Raw genomic sequence first — 16,438 nt, 5'->3', positions numbered from 1 at the left:
GGACCGTCCCCCCGTAGCAAGGATTGACTATCCGGCTGCGTGGTAATGAATAAAGTCTCGAAAGCCTGTATAGGCCGGCATGTCCGCGTAGGACGTTACGCCAAATAGAAGAAGGAAAAATGGTACAATTAAACTAAATATACTAGACGCAGTCAACCCATCCGTCAATTTGACGGGTTTCTCATAGTTAGTAATACCGCGATTAAATCAAAGGTTTATTGTCGTATTTCAGTTCAAAGTTTAAATTCCGTCGAATGGACGGGCTTCGTAAACCTAGTCTTAAGCTGAATATTAAACTTTAATCCACTAATTTAGAAATGTTTGTATTTTATTGATTTTAAATTTATTCTTTGGCATGTCCACACTGCCCTATCTTCCCATGCCGTAGATAGTATTTTGTTTATTTTGATACGTGCATGTACGTGTTGGTGGCCTGCATTCCTGCTGCTCTATCAGTAGGTGTGCAGTCGACCCGGGTGTGATCTATCGATCGTAACGGCAGAACAAAACAAACAACGTAAACACAATACCATGCCAAACCGAAGTGCAAGTGTACACAATCTCATTTCTCCCTATTTCTTTCACTCTCTTCCTCACTAGCTGAACCATAACGACTGAAACTGCAGGGTACATCTTTCACTCAAACACACACACACACACACACACACACACACACACACACACACACACACACACACACACACACACACACACACACACACACACACACACACACACACACACACACACACACACACAAACCACACGTATGGTAAACGGTATGGCGTGCGATTAAATTTATTCAAAATCTCTGCTCGCTTCGCTCGGTTCGCTTCACCGTTTAAACCCGCACCGGATAAAAATCAAACCCATTCAAACAAGGGAAAGGTGATAGTTGATTCCGGCATTTGCATAAATCATTCGCCAAGGTACGTGACTTACATCGCCGCTAGTGCCAAATGGTGAACCAACAGCGGCAGCCAATCTGCGGTGCATCATGGTGGTGGCTTCCCATTATGCTACTGCTAGCAATAAGTCAAACCACCGGCGCGACACCGCCCTCCAACGACGACTGGTGGCAAAGGACGGTGTTCTATCAGATCTACCCGCGCTCGTTCATGGACTCGAACGGGGACGGGGTGGGCGATCTGCGCGGCATAACGAGCCGGTTGGAGCATCTGAAGGATGCCGGCATTGGTGCGACCTGGCTATCGCCCATCTTCCGATCGCCGATGGTTGACTTCGGGTACGACATTGCGGACTATACCGCCATCCAGCCGGAGTACGGGACGATGGAGGACTTTGAGGCGCTGCTGGCGGAAGCGAAGCGGCTCGGCATCAAGATCATCCTGGACTTTGTGCCCAATCACACGAGCGACCAGTGCGAATGGTTCCGGCGGTCGGTGGCGCGCGAACACCCGTACACCGATTACTACGTGTGGCAGGATGGGCGCGTCGACCCAAACGGTAATGGGACGGCCCGTTTGCCACCGAACAATTGGGTAAGTTTGGCTGTTTGCTGCACACTCCAAAGGGCCGAGAAAAAAAGCTCTCCTGTTCCTTTCTCTAACCCAACTACTCCAGCAATCGGTATTCTACGGTTCCGCCTGGACGCTGCATCCGGACCGCGGTCAGTACTATTTGCATCAGTTTACCGCCCAGCAGCCGGATCTGAACTTTCGCAACCCGGCCGTGGTGGAGGAGATGCGCGAGGTGCTGCGGTTCTGGCTGCGCAAGGGTGTGGCCGGCTTTCGCATCGATGCCGTTAATCATCTGTTCGAGGCGGACGGCTTTCCGGACGAGCCGGAAACGGGCACGGACCGGGATCCACTGTCCTACGGCTTTACGCACCACATCTACACGAAGGATTTGGTAGGGTATCGGGTGCTTGCCTGTAACAAGTCACGATTCCACAGTGCGGTGGTAACTTTAAGCTTGCAAATCGCTTACTTAGTTAATGTTTCTTGCACTACTTCCAGCTCGAAGACTACGATATGGTGTACCAGTGGCGAGCGCTGCTGGACGACTGGAGCCGCGAGCATGGAGGCGACGCTCGCATCATAATGACCGAAGCGTACGCCAACATTACCTTCACCATGAAGTACTACCACGCGGAGGAGGACGACGGCGACCAGCCGGACGGTCAACCGCAAGCCGCTGGAGGTTCACACATGCCCTTCAACTTTCTGCTCATCACCGACCTGAACCGTGACTCGAGTGCGCAGGACTTTGTGTACACGATACAGAAGTGGCTCACGTACATGCCGCGGGTGGGGGCCACCGCCAACTGGGTGCTGGGCAATCACGATCAGCCGCGCGTCGGCACCCGGTACGGGGCGGAGCGGATCGATGCGATCCACACGCTGCTCCTGACGCTGCCGGGCATTGCCGTCACGTACTATGGGGAGGAAATTGGCATGGTGGACAATCCGGATGCGATCAGCAGTGATGGTGGCGATTCCGTCACTGGTGCCAGTGATGCATTCATCGTGTTTTCACGCGATCCGGAAAGAACGCCGTTCCAGTGGGACGGTACGGCGAATGCGGGCTTCTCGAGCGGCCCAACGACTTGGTTGCCGGTGCATCCGAACTATCGCGAGTTGAATTTGGCTGCCCAGCGGCATGCTGAGCGGAGCCATTACAAAACGTACCAGGCGCTGGTGGCGCTGCGTGCTCTCGAAACGTTCCGGAAGGGTTCGATTCAGCTCGTGCCGTACTCGAGCAGTGTTGTGGTGTACGTGCGTGAGCTGGCGGAGGCTGACACGTTCGTGGTGGTGATCAATTTGGTTGCGGGTGAGCGTACGGTGGATTTGGTGGCGGTGTTTCCGAAGCTTTCGGCCGAGCTTACGGTCGCTTCGAGTGGTTCCGCGTCAAATTATCGGGTGGGGTAAGTAGCAAGGGCGCCGTTTCGTGGTGAATGGGGAGTTCAATATTTAAACATTCTGAATGTGTTTTCTGTTTCGATTATTTCCATTTCCTTTAGAGATATCGTTCAAGCGGACAAGCTGATCGTGGGAGGATACGATGGACTGGTCTTGCGAAGCGTGCCACTGCTGTCCAGGTAAATCATAGATTAGCTGCCGCGTAATGTTACTATGTTGTCCGTTACAGAGTGTGAGAAAAGCGAACATGAAATACACAGACATCGAAGTAATGTACACCTTGTTATTTTTGTACGTTGTGCTCAGCCATACGTGGTTAAAATGGTTTGGCCCTTCGGCTAATGAAGTTTTGCGATTACATTTAAAAATCACACACTCCTAATTAAATTTCCACGCAGTCGGTTGCCGTGTTCGGTTGATTACATTGTACCCTGCAGGTAGCAAAGTTTTATTGAATTTGTTTGAAAAATAAAAACAAAACTGTATACACACACACATACACACAAGCCAGTGGCAGTGTTGGCGAGAGCATAAAGGTGAACATTTTGGCTAAACAAAACAGTAACAGTGTTAGAATTAGAAAAGTTTCCGATTCAAACCATGTTTCTCCTCTCTGCCTCTCTCTGCCTCTCTCTCTCTCTATGCTGGTCTGCATTTTCCTTTACGCTCAAGGGGTAACTCGTTCGTGACTTTTCAATAGCAAAAATTGAGTTTAAAATTATGAGTTTATGTTGACCTTTGAAATGGTTCAGTTAGAAAGCTTGATGTGTTGGTTTGGTTTGGTTTGCGTTGGTAAGTGCTGCGGGCAGGTCTGCATGTACCATTAGGAAATTAAAAGTTCATAGAGCTGTGGGATGGTTTTGTTTTAGAGAGGTTCTCATGCACTACAGGTAAAACGCAGTTATTTAGTCGAAATTGGACATATCCGAACAGTCACGTAATGGAATGTAATATTTAAAATATAAATACTAGCTTATTATTGTGTTAGTTGAATGCAAATGGTAGGCATAAGTGATAATTAAAACAAGATTTTTATTGTAAACAGTTGCATTATTTGGTTAGTTAGAGGAAACCTTTTCTGCATCGTGTCTTATATTATATGTAATGTTGAATGTTAAGAACTTTAAAAAAGTAATTTGAACTGAGTATTACTGTGTTATTACTTGATCATATCAAACTTTGACGGAGTTACAAGTGTTGTCATCTGCCTCTTATAGTTGTCATAAATTAAAAAAAAAAACATAAATGAAAAATAGCCAGTCTCGTAGTACAGTCGTCAACTCGTACTTAACAACATGCCCGTCATGGGTTCAATCCCCAAATAGACCGCGCCGCCATACGTAGGACTGACTATCCTGCTATGGGGGGAATCAATTAGTCACTGAAAGCCAAGCCCACAAGTGGGTACAGGCAGGCCTTGACCGACATCGGTTGTTGAGCCAAAGAAGAAGAAGAAATGAAAAATGAATATAAAAAATTGGCATAACAGTTCTAATGCATAATACATACAATTTCTAATAAATTTACTACGCTAATTACTACGCTAATTCCTGCACCGAGTTCCTAAATTATTTCTTATTCGCTTAAGAAACACCTAAACCATTTATCATCGGGTATGGTTTGTCGACAGCAACTAGAATTGTAAGTGTTCCAGACCCGAACCCAGAAAATACACTAAATCGAGAACTATTTCTGGATCAGTATAGGCTCATGATCGGTTCCAGGATCGGTATGGGTTCATGATCGGTTCCAGGATTAATATGGGTTCTAGATAGGTACCAGGACCGGTATGGATTCAGGATAGGTTCTAGGGCAGGTGTGAGTTTATGCTACGGTCCATTGCAGGTATGGGTTCATGAAAGGTTCCAAGGCCTGTATCAGTTTCAGTACCGTTATGGGTTCATGATAGGTTCCAGGACAGGTCATTAGGTCATTAGGTTATGTACACTTCTTGAATCAGAAAAGGTGATGTATTGATGTCAGGACCAGTATGGGTGTAGTTTTGGTTTAAGGTCTCTTACGAGGTATAAGTCATAAGTACCTAATTTTGATTGGGTTTCAAAACCTTTGTTTTTGGCGGATCTTTGAAACTTATTTGCATAACCCTGTAACTAGGCCGAATTAACTATTTATTTCAAAACATTGAACCTTGTAAAACATTAAAACCAAAGCAATTGACAGTCAAGTCTCGTTGTTCAAAATCCACAGAGTGTGTGTTAATTCGAGCAATTATGATTATTTACATTACGAATAGTTATGGCCATTTCAACGAATAGCTATATCGTTCAGCATGTCAAACCTCAGATTACTTATTCAAATGGTTTCGCTAATTTTACAGCTCAAAATCACTTTTCTCGCAGCTGACCGGTACCGCATCTTGAAAAATCCAATCGCATACACTACATCCAATTATTCCATATGCCGTAAGGCAAGCTCGAACCGCGTCGCGGTGCTTCATTAATCTCACTCAACAAAAATTAATGATCGTATTAATTGGACCATTTCATTCTGCAGCTGTTGCTAGGCACGGCTGGAACCAAACTTTTTTTTTCAAAACGTTAGAACAAAGCTCCGAAGAAATCCTATACAAGAAACGAGCAGCGGCGCCATGACCCGTAGTGGGCTGGAAAAATATATAAAGCATGACATTTTCATTACTGTCCCCCCGATCCTGCCCGCTACTAGACGGAACCGAGGGATCTCTTCTTTCTTCTCGTTAATCTAGGGAAGTTTCAAGTGCTTGCTTGGCTATTTAAAAAAGAGAAATCCCGCCACACCGTTGTTCTTTTCACAGTGACCAAGCACACCGACCATGGTGTATGCTGGTGGTGCCCGTTTTCCAATTTGCCTGCCGGTTGAAACAAGACACCGTCGGTCTCGGTGCCCACTTACTCAGGGTCATACACCTGAGACAGAGACACTAACACGTGTTGTATGCAAAGGACACATCTGGATGGGTATCCGGTGGATCACAACGGGGACAACTCGAAGGGCGAAGCAAAGGGTGTGCTTTAATTAAAAAGTGAAGCTTCACTTTCTTTGCAAATGGTGCCGAGTTTGGGGGATTTCGGTAGCGGGGTTCACACTGTTCAGGGTCACTTTGCTAGCGCGTGCCCTTATCATCCATCATTTTATGGGGCATTGCTTTGTGCACACATTCATTCTGCTGCTCAGTGTGTGTGTGTCGTTTCTGTGAGTTGTTTAGAACTATGTAAAAGGACAATAAAATGCTATCTTTTCGTTCCTTTCTGTTGTGTGAGTGGAAGAACCTGCCACTTCACAGCGGGATTACGCTTGCCTTCCATTTTGTTTTTACATATTCGTGTTTTGTTGTGCTGGTTTTAAATTTCTCTTTCCTTTCTCTCTCTTTCCTTCTTTCTTTCTCCATCTTTCTCCCTCTCCTATTGCCATACCTCATCATAGAGCACAGCGAAACCTCGATGGGGAGCGGCACCCAACGGCAGCCAGCGTCTGGAGTGCGGTAAAGGACGCTGCAGTAATTGCGTCTATCATAATTGCGCTCGGTTCCAGCTACTACGGGCTGCGGGCACCATGGCAAAGCGTGGCAAGTGGACTGGCCGGGGGTAGTTTAAAAAAATAATGACATCCACAAGCGGCCGCCAGGGACAGTGGCGCATTAACGATGGTTCGGGAAGGACGGACTGCTTTCGTGCGCCCGGCGCTGGCAGGACTAGGGAGAGGGAGATTCAAACACGGAAAAGGACGACGTCATGGCACACTTTCATGCGAAGAAGTCTTACAATTCAAATTACGGTTAATTTCTTTCCTTCACAGCGCAGCGCAGTAGGCCCTGAGGAGTAGTGTTTGCGTATTTGTTAGTGTTTTGCGTGTGATGTTGAGTGTGTTTGGTTAATTGCACAATAATTTAGTTGAATTTATACCGTTCTGCAGTGTGATTTGTGTGAATAAATGAATTTCTTTGAAGGCAAAATATCGTAGTAAAAACCCAAATATTTTCAATTTAATACTTTTTTTCAGGTGTATTCTGTAAGGTTTCGTGCTTCTGTCCTAATCAGGCTGCGTTCATCGATGGGTCCTTACCCATTAATTCTACCTTATTATTCAATGATAATCTTGCTTAATGAAGAGTTTGTGTTTGTGGTGTTGTGATTTGTGGGTATGGAGATTGCTGAAGTGTCTAGAAAAAGACAAAGCCAAAACAAACCGTTTTAGCGTAATTGCTTTATCAAAACAAGTCTAATTAATCAAAAGTCAATGACTGATTTGATCCCCCGCTACACACCCTGGGGCAGCCACGCAAGCCCTGACCTGAGGATGAATTATGTCACCAAGATTATTCAATAAACAAAAGCTAGCCCCCACCGGGTTCGCGAAAGTTCCCCGCTGGTCGGGTGGCATTACCATTGTCCTGGCTGTTGCGAAATGCCTCCGCTCGCGCACAAAACTGGTGCCGAAACAGAAGTGTGTCTTCAATTATCGCACGATAAGAGGTCATGCCGAAACGTGTCTTATCGCTTTGATTGATTATAGACACCCCTGTTCCCTCCGACCTCCCATATTTCTATCTCTTTATTTGTTTCTATTTTGAAGTGGCTTGCGCTAATTTGCACCGAAGTGGGCAATCAATGAATGTGGGAGAAGCAACCCGAGCTGTGTTTGATTGTAAAACATCTTGTCAACAATTAGTGCGTTCGCGATTACAGGATGTAGCTGGTGGTGTTGGAGTTTGGTGTATTTGCACTGTGGTGTGGTTTTGTTGTTCCTGTTGTTGCAGTTGCGGATGTCAAGGTTGTGCCCTTCCGCTCCAAGCCCGATCGAAGCTGGAGAACGTGACGGGAAATAATCAGGCACCGGGAACGTGAATCAATGAAGGCGGTCCGATAAGATATGGTGTGAGCTAGGGCTTAATCTGATATCGGAGGAAATTGAACCTTAAATCGGAATTTTAACAACCCAATTGATTCAATTAAAAGGCCTTTAAATATGCCAATTGTGAATGAATCATTTATTTTAAATAGTCTATATAGTAAAGGAATTGTTTTTGATATTAATCGTAAACAGAACCTCAAGGATCGTTATTCAATCCAAGATTTACATACAATATGAATAGAGATTTTTATAAGCACTATGAAAGAAAAGCTGTATGAGGAAGATAAGAAATAATAAGGTTTATTGGAATATTACAATTGACGAAGACAGTGTAAGATCGTGTTGAAAGGCGTCCAAAACGGCTAGCTTTATCCAGGAGCCAACGCTGTTAGAAACGCTCTGTTTGCGAGATGCGGACGATCGATTATTCATATAGTTCTTCCTTGTATAAATTCTTCCTGTCTTTCTTGATTTAATTTAAGATTATTACGAAGAAGTTGAAGATGAGATGGAGCAACAGGCAAAGCGGTGGAAATGTACTTGGTAGAACTAGGAAGAATCGGTGGAGATGAACGTTTGTTATCCGGAGCTGTCACCTATCAATCGACGTTGGTTGCTTCTGAGCAGTAGATGCTTCACCAGAAAAAGTGGCTAAAGGTGCTGATGAATAGAAAAAAAGCTCTATTTCGACGAACAACGAAGTCTTGTTTCTTATCACAAGTTCTGGACGTCCATCGTGCCATAACCTAATGAGACATCGACATCGATCAATCAGTAGCTGATCCATTCCAGTACCCCTCGAGAGCACGGTGTGTGCTAATTTATAATTCAATAATTAAATGAAGCAACTTTCTTCTTCTTCTTCTTCTACCTCTCCCAAAGAGGATAGAACGTCTAATACCTCCTTTAGTATTAATCACCCATCACATCGAGCCATCACCTCCATCGTTTTCAACTCTGGAACGGAATCACGAAAACGGGCGAAACATTATTGGACGTGTACCTGTCACAGAGCATCCAATTTGGCGATAAGCTTTTGGCACGTTTCCAACTATTTGACGTCCACCGCGAAACCATCCCTCCCCTCCCCCCCAAAAGGGAAATGTGGTTGTATAAATAGCATGCCCGATTCCCGGGAGAATAAAGGTACAATTTCCCTACAGCAGGTGAAAGTAAAGCTTCCCGTCGGGCACGCACATGAAGCTCGCACTGCTCGTGCTAGTGCTGGTCGGCACGGTAGCCGTCCCGGCACGCTGTCAGGTACAGGCGGACAGTGGAACGACCGTGCATCTCCCACGACAGGACGTACTCGTTCACGCCGGTTGGTGGGAATCGGCCGTCCTGTATCAGCTGTTGCCCCGCTCGTTTCACGACAGCGACGGCGATGGAAGTGGCGATCTGCGTGGGCTGCTGGCACGGTTCGATCATCTGATCGAGCTGGGCGTGACGGGCATTTGCCTGGGCCCTGTGTTTCGCTCACCGATGCGTGACGGTGGGTACGACGTTTCGGACTACCGTGACATTGATCCGCTGTACGGTTCGATGGGCGTGCTGGAGGAGCTGCTGGAGCGGGCGCATGCCGCCGGCCTGAAGGTGGTGCTCGACTTTATCCCCAATCATACGAGCGAACAGCACGAGTGGTTCCAGAAGAGTGTGCGGAAGAGCGAACCTTATCGGGATTATTATATCCTGCGCGGTGGCGTTGAGGAGGAGAAGGAGCAGGACGATGGTAAGGAAGACGGCGTGCCAAACAATTGGGTAAGTAGCAGTGGGCGACGGTTTGACGGTGCGTGAGTGTTGTCTGTTGCAACGCTTCGGTTTACGGTCGACAGCAATCACTGTACCATCGGGCGGCTTGGAGCAGGAATGTGCGCGGTTCCGAGTACTATCTGCATCAGTTCGACACGACCGAGCCGGATCTGAACTACCGCAACGCGAAGGTGCGGCAAGAGATGGAAGATGTTATGCGGTTCTGGCTGGATCGGGGTGTCGATGGGCTGCGGCTGATGCAGGTCAACCATCTGTACGAGGATGCGCAGCTCCGCGATGAACCATTAATAGATCAGAAAGGTTCACTCAGCTACGAAAACATGAATCACCTACACACAAGAGATTTGGTGCGTAATTGGGTGCGTTGTTGGATGCGGATTTCGTTCGTCTAATAGCGCTTTCCCCGCTTGCAGCTCGACAACTACATCCTTACGTTCGATTGGCGCACACTGTTCGATGAGTACACGCGGGCGGAGGTGGAGGGTGTCAAAGACCACACTAAGCTTATGATAACGTCCGCCTATACCGGTAGCCTCGACGGTACGCTCAAGTGGTTCGGCATCGGGAACCGGTCCGGCGCACACATCGCTCAAAACTTTGGTCTGCTGCGGGAAATTACGCCCAACTCGCGGGCGGAACAGTACCAGCGGGTAATCGACGGGTGGCTGAACGGGTTGCCCCCGAACGGTGTCGCTAACTGGGTGCTGGGCAATCAGGACTATCGTCGCGTTGCGTCGCGCTTTGGCCGGGAGCGGGCAGCCGGACTGGCGATGCTTTGCTTCACCCTGCCGGGGACGATTTTCGTGTACTATGTAGGTGGTTATTGAAGTGTGTGTGGGTGTATGTGTGGTTCAAGAAGTGGTAGCCTAATTAAGGAACTGCTTTTCCAGGGGGAAGAGATCGGTATGGAAGACAATGAAGCCATCAGCTGGAAGCAGACGCAAGATCCGCTCGGCTGCAACACGAACGGCACGGTGTATCAGCAGTATTCCCGGGACCCGGCCAGAACACCGTTCCAGTGGGATGGCAGCAACGAGTGGGCCGGGTTTTCCAAGACACCAAAGAAAACGGACCCATGGCTGCCGGTGCACCGCAACTATGGTGTGCGAAATTTGGCCCAGGAAAAGTCATCCAACCGGTCGATGTACCAACTGTACCGGCAGCTAATAGCATGGCATCAACAATCCGTCACACTGCGCTACGGTTCGTACCAGTCGTTCGTCCTGCCGGACAATGTGTTTGCGGTGCTGCGTTCGCTGCTCGGTGAGAAGGAGTATGCGACGGTGCTGAACCTGAACTCGCACGCTGTGACGTTCAATGTTAGCCGGGTGCACAAGCACGCGAGACGAGCGAGCGTAGCGTTTACGTCGCTCGAGGGAGCGCACACAGTAGGCGAATCTTTGCAAGACATCGGCAACGTGGCGCTTGATGGTTATGAAACAGTAATTTTGGAGCTTTCGTGTGGTATGGCTTGGAGACGAGCATTCAAAAGCTTAATGGTGGTAGCTATTGCTGGGTTGGTGTGCTCGAATTGGGTGCGATTGAAGTGAAGTAAGGAAGATTAAATTCACCACAAAAATAGACAAAGAACTTGCCAAATTCATCACACGCTACAAATGACGCTAGCAATGCTGTACGAATCACATGCAACTGATCTAATCAATACAGAAAGAGAGAGAGCGAGAAGACCGGATTTTGATAACGTTTATTTATTGGCCGTTTCCGAAATCCATCCCTCGTATGCCGATGATACGATGACTCAAGGTAAGCTTGGTTTGGTGCACTTCAAGTGCTCTTCAATGCGAACGAATGAACGAAATATCGATAACCCGACCAGCGTTGTCCATCAAAACCTGGCGCACGGAAGCTACCAGATATTGGCAGAAAAAGGTTTTTGTTGTTTTGTTAGGTTCTCTTTTGGTGGGAAACACCTTACCCCTTTTGTGCTATCATATCTCGCCGTAGAAGACTCGCTCCCATCCATTGGCCATTGGTTATCAGTCCCTATCACTTCGCTCGATAGCGCACACGAGCGCGATTTCGATACGGCACCTCGCACCAGCGCTGGAGCCTATAAAACGATTGCCCAACAACTGAACGGCATTGATTGCGTGTCGAGCGGCACGAGTGTGCAGAGAACGAGTGAGTGAGTGATGCGTATTGCAGTGAGTGCACTAGTGCTGGCAGCCGTTGCGCTGCTGGCGACGGTTAGTGGCAAGTCGGCAACGGCTGGCCGGCAGCACGACCACAGCGCCGAGCTGGACTGGTGGGAGTCGGGCGTGTTTTACCAGATCTATCCGCGATCGTTCAAGGACAGCAATGGGGACGGTGTGGGCGATCTGACCGGCATTACGGAGAAGCTGGAACATTTGGCCGATCTTGGTGTGACTGGGGTGTGGCTGAGCCCGGTGTTTAAATCACCGATGGCGGACTTTGGGTACGATATTTCGGACTTCCGCGATGTGGATCCAATCTTTGGCACTATGGCCGATTTGGACCGTATGGTGCAGAAGGCAAAGACGCTCGGTATTAAGGTGATTCTGGACTTTGTGCCGAACCATACGAGCGACGAGCACGAGTGGTTTGTGAAGTCGCTGAACAACGAGGGAGACTACCGGGATTACTATGTGTGGCGCAACGGTGTAAACGGTGGAACGCCCAACAATTGGGTAAGTTGGAAAGGCGCTTGAGCCGATATGCTCCAATGTACTAATGCTTTCGTTTCTGATTCCGTCAGCAATCCGTGTTCCATACGCCCGCCTGGACGCAGCCCGCCGGACAAACGCAGTACTATCTGCACCAGTTCGACAAGAAGCAGCCGGATCTGAACTACCGCAACCCAAAGGTGAAGCAGGAGATGGCGGACATGGTCCGCTTCTGGCTGGACAAGGGCATCGACGGGTTCCGCATCGATGCGATCAACCACGTGTACGAGGATCCCCAGTTCCGTGACGAGGAGCTGATCGATCCGAAGGGTGAGCTGATCTGGGAAAACCTCGACCACAAGTACACGCAGAACCTGCCCGAGTGCTACGATCTCATCTACGACTGGCGCGATGTGTTCGACCAGTACAAGGCGGCAGACAATGTGACGCGCCTGATGATGACGGAAGCGTACGCAAACCTCGAGCAGACGATGCTCTGGTACGGCAATGCGAACCGCAAGGGCGCTCACATGCCGTTCAACTTCGCCATGATCAACCGGCTGTCGAAGGATTCGCGCGCCAACGACTTTAAGGTGGTGATTGACGAGTGGCTGAATGCGATGCCGGCCGGCGCCCGGGCGAACTGGGTGCTGGGCAATCACGATCGTCCGCGCATTGCCTCGCGGTACGGGCGCGATCTTGCCTCGAGCCTGGCCGTGCTGGAGATGACACTGCCCGGCATTGCGGTCGTGTACTATGGTGAGGAGATCGGTATGGAGGACAACCGGGACATTACGTTCGAGGAGACGCAGGATCCGCAGGCTGCCAACACGAACCCGGACGTGTATCAGCAGTTTACGCGCGACCCCGTCCGCACACCGTTCCAGTGGGATGCGACGGCTTACGCTGGGTTTACCGTAGCTAGCGCCCAGAAGACGTGGCTGCCGGTACATCCGAACTATCGGGAGGTGAATCTGGCCGCCCAGAAGGCAGCGAGCAACAGTATGTTCAAGCTGTACCAGCGGCTGATCAAGCTGCGCAAGGAGCACACGTTCATGCACGGTGACTTCGAGTCGAAGGTGCTGCTGAACAATGTGTTTGGCTATACGCGCACGCTCGAGGGCGAGCAGTCGTACGCGGTCGTGGTCAATCTGAACGATAACGATGTGAATGTGAACCTGCAGGAGCTGCACGAGGACATTGACACGGCCCGGGTGGCGCTTACGTCGCTCGACGCTCGCATGAAGGAGGGCGACGAGGTGACGGAGGTGTTCCATGTCGTGCTTGGTCGGTACGATGCGGTCGTGTTCGAGATCGCGTCGTCGGCCAGTGCGCTCGGTGCGTCGATGGTGATGCTGCTGGTGGCAGCGGTGCTGCGATCGCTCTTCTAAGTCATTTTTCCTTTTCTTTTGTTCTCTTCTGAACCAAAACCTCGTAGTGTAATGTAATTTATTCGATAAAGAAACGAATGTGTCGATGAAAAACTATGTGATTCTGGGTTGTGTTTTTCTTTATTTGCTTTAAGATTTAGCTAGGATATCCTTTATTTAAGTTATTTCTACATTCTTATTGAGCTTTCCATCAAAAGCTTAGCAGAACATCCAGCACTAACTGATTGTTGGGTAGTCGAGATAGAGACCGAAATAGATTGCAGCCTTACCAACAAAAACAACAAAAGCAGGGTGCCAAATGGTGCCCAATCCCCTGCGGTGTCTAATATTTTACAACAATCCCCTTTATTGGACAGCTTGACAACCGATCCATTGGGCAATTTGTCATTATACGATATCGTAAATTGAACGGTGAGAGATAAGATTAACGCTTCAATCGATAGTAGACAATTCGGGATTTGGTGATCGATGGCACGCAGCCTAATGGGTGCGGTACAACAAGATTGGAATGACCACAAGGGGGACGGATGGTTGATTTATCAGATCGCTGTGTTGGTTCCTGATTGTGTTTAATAACTTTTTGTTTTTAAATGAAGCACTATTAATAGGGAAAGAGATAGAGAAATGCTTGCAAGTTGGTGTGTACTTACGGGGTGGAGTGTTTAATAGGTATGCAAGGAAATGTCTAATGCCAGATAGTGGAGGAATCATCAGGTGAATGAAGCTTACCTGTAAGAAAGAGAGGAAGAGAAGAGATGAAAATGTTAATATATGAGCATTTTATTAATAAATAAATAGAAAATTTAGCAAATTCTGTGGGATCAGGATCAAGAATAGACCGGATCGTAAATTTCATTGATTCGCTAGCTCGTGTAAAGTTGTTAGAATGAAGTGATCTTTAGATTGAAATTCAAACAACTCTCTTTAATCACCAAGATCATATGACTAGAGAATTTTCACATTAAATCGGTTGACTTGTGTTTTTAATCGTACCAAAGATAGAAGAATCATCATTCATACAGGTGTTTCATATATGATAATAAACCCCTTAAGAAGGCTTATAATTTTTTTTAAAAAAAAAATCGAGAGTTCCTGCTAAAAAGTGCTATCAGAACTCGATAGTTTGGAGATTCGATAAAGCTTCACTAATGGAAGTTCACACACATTTAAGCTTCGACGGCCTACCGTAATGCTCTTTCAAAATTTCCGAACACAAGTGAAGCCTTTTGACATCCCAGTAGGCCATCGCATACTCTTATTGAGGCTCTTAGTTAAATTTAAGAACTGTGTTTTTTTAAACGTTGGTTGCAAATCTAAAGATAGTCCAAATTCATGCGATAAGCATCCATACTTCTCGCACATTGCATTTATTTTGAAGACAGCGCACGTTCTATAATATTCCCGAAATGCATTATCTCGAGGAACGTGCTTCGCGCTTATCACGAGTCAATTAAACACAACAAATGTGTCGTAAAAAGTCTCTCAAAAACGAGCCAGCGGACCGTTGAATTGAATCGACTTTTATTATCAGCCGTATCGCGTACTCCTATCACATTCGGCGCCCAACAACGGCGACCGAGGGGATCACTACAAAAACAGAAAGCAAGGGAGATAGTAGGGTTTGCAAACCCAATAATTGAATTATCGCGCATCTGTCCAACATCCTGATACCTGTGTAATGTTTCCAGGTGATAAAAAGCGGTCCAGGCTGACACACTCCCCTGGACGGGCTGATGTAATGTCCCTTGTCTCCGGTCCAATTGTGGCACGATTTACCGCACCAATTACATCCAATTGACAAGCGATAGGGACCTTGGGAGGGGACCCCCCCCCCTAGGCGGAGTGGGGCGGGGAGATCATAAATATTGTTCAATCGATTGATGAACCACACACGGCCGTGTGGTACAGTACGCTCACGACAGTGGCCAGTGATGGGTGCGCGTTGGAATTTAGCATTGCTCGGGCTGGTGCTTGTCGCCGCCGGTTGTACCGTGCAGTCGCAGGAAGCTCAACCCGCCGACAAAGAGTGGTGGGAAACGGCCCTGTTCTACCAGATCTATCCCCGCTCCTTCTACGACACGAACGACGACGGGGTGGGAGATGTGCGGGGCGTTACGGCGAAGCTGCAGTACCTGAAGGACACGGGCATCGATGCGACGTGGCTGAGTCCGATCTTTAGCTCGCCGCAGGAAGACTTTGGGTACGATGTTTCGGATTTCAAGCAGGTCGATCCACTGTTTGGCACGAACGCCGATCTGGAGCAACTGTTTGCGGAGGCGAACAAGCTGGGGCTGAAGATAGTGCTGGACTTTGTGCCGAACCATACGAGCAACAAGCACCAGTGGTTCATCGATTCGGAGAAGGGAATTGCACCGTACCGGGACTATTACGTATGGCGCCCGGCCAGGAATGTGAATGGGCAGCGAATGCCACCGAACAATTGGGTAAGCTTGCTTGCATTTTTTGTTGGTGGGTGTGGGTAAGAAGCCTCTCTTATGTGATTTAATCCACAGCAATCGGTGTTTTACGGCTCGGCTTGGGAGTGGAGCGAGCTGCGCGGCGAGTACTATCTGCACCAGTTCGCCAAAGGCCAGCCCGATCTGAACTATCGCAATCCGGCCGTGGTCGCCGAGTTCGACGATGTGCTGCGGTACTGGATGGAGCGCGGTGCGGCTGGATTCCGGGTCGACGCGATCAATCACATGTTCGAGCATCCGGACTTTATCGACGAGCCGATCAACAATCCGGAGGATCCGAACAGCTACGGCTACACGCACCACATCTACACGAAGGATCTGCCGGAAACGTACGACGTGATCGCGCACTGGCGCACCGTGCTGGATGACTTTGCTCGCCAGAAGGGTAGTGATGCTATGTAAGTGTTGGGTTTGCTTGGTGT

At 48.4% G+C, this 16,438-nt stretch overlaps 4 protein-coding genes across 17 annotated transcripts in view; 3 read left to right on the top strand and 1 right to left on the bottom strand.

Moving 5' to 3' along the window:
- LOC120956599 (dual specificity calcium/calmodulin-dependent 3',5'-cyclic nucleotide phosphodiesterase 1-like) overlaps window positions 1-16,438 on the bottom strand; it is a 267,302-nt gene that overhangs the window by 60,109 nt on the left and 190,755 nt on the right. The window lies entirely within an intron of this gene.
- Window positions 1-16,438, top strand: part of LOC120956600 (maltase 2-like) — a 63,561-nt gene that overhangs the window by 46,063 nt on the left and 1,060 nt on the right. The window contains exons 2-6 of one of the 3 annotated variants that reach the window (XM_049609685.1): window positions 601-1,502; window positions 1,585-1,872; window positions 1,980-2,887; window positions 2,984-3,061; window positions 6,306-6,904. In XM_049609685.1, coding sequence (XP_049465642.1) covers window positions 960-1,502; window positions 1,585-1,872; window positions 1,980-2,887; window positions 2,984-3,061; window positions 6,306-6,483 — 1,995 coding nt within the window. In that variant the 5' untranslated portion in view covers window positions 601-959 and the 3' untranslated portion in view covers window positions 6,484-6,904. Of the gene's footprint in view, window positions 1-600; window positions 1,503-1,584; window positions 1,873-1,979; window positions 2,888-2,983; window positions 3,062-6,305; window positions 6,905-15,408; window positions 15,984-16,052; window positions 16,415-16,438 lie in introns of those variants that run through there. The other 2 variants (XM_049609686.1, XM_040378223.2) reach the window with 2 other exon arrangements.
- LOC120956603 (maltase 2-like) lies at window positions 7,009-11,196 on the top strand. Its single transcript, XM_040378222.2, has 4 exons — window positions 7,009-9,491; window positions 9,566-9,850; window positions 9,917-10,315; window positions 10,394-11,196. The coding sequence occupies exons 1-4, from the start codon at window positions 8,931-8,933 to the stop codon at window positions 11,051-11,053; spliced, it is 1,905 nt and encodes a 634-aa protein (XP_040234156.2). The 5' UTR covers window positions 7,009-8,930; the 3' UTR covers window positions 11,054-11,196.
- LOC120956605 (alpha-glucosidase-like) lies at window positions 11,585-13,635 on the top strand. Its single transcript, XM_040378224.2, has 2 exons — window positions 11,585-12,172; window positions 12,241-13,635. The coding sequence occupies exons 1-2, from the start codon at window positions 11,657-11,659 to the stop codon at window positions 13,537-13,539; spliced, it is 1,815 nt and encodes a 604-aa protein (XP_040234158.1). The 5' UTR covers window positions 11,585-11,656; the 3' UTR covers window positions 13,540-13,635.

This window comes from Anopheles coluzzii, chromosome 3 (assembly GCF_943734685.1).
Source record: "Anopheles coluzzii chromosome 3, AcolN3, whole genome shotgun sequence".
In the NCBI taxonomy this organism is placed as follows: domain Eukaryota; kingdom Metazoa; phylum Arthropoda; class Insecta; order Diptera; family Culicidae; genus Anopheles; species Anopheles coluzzii.
This window is presented reverse-complemented; position numbering and strand designations above follow the sequence as displayed.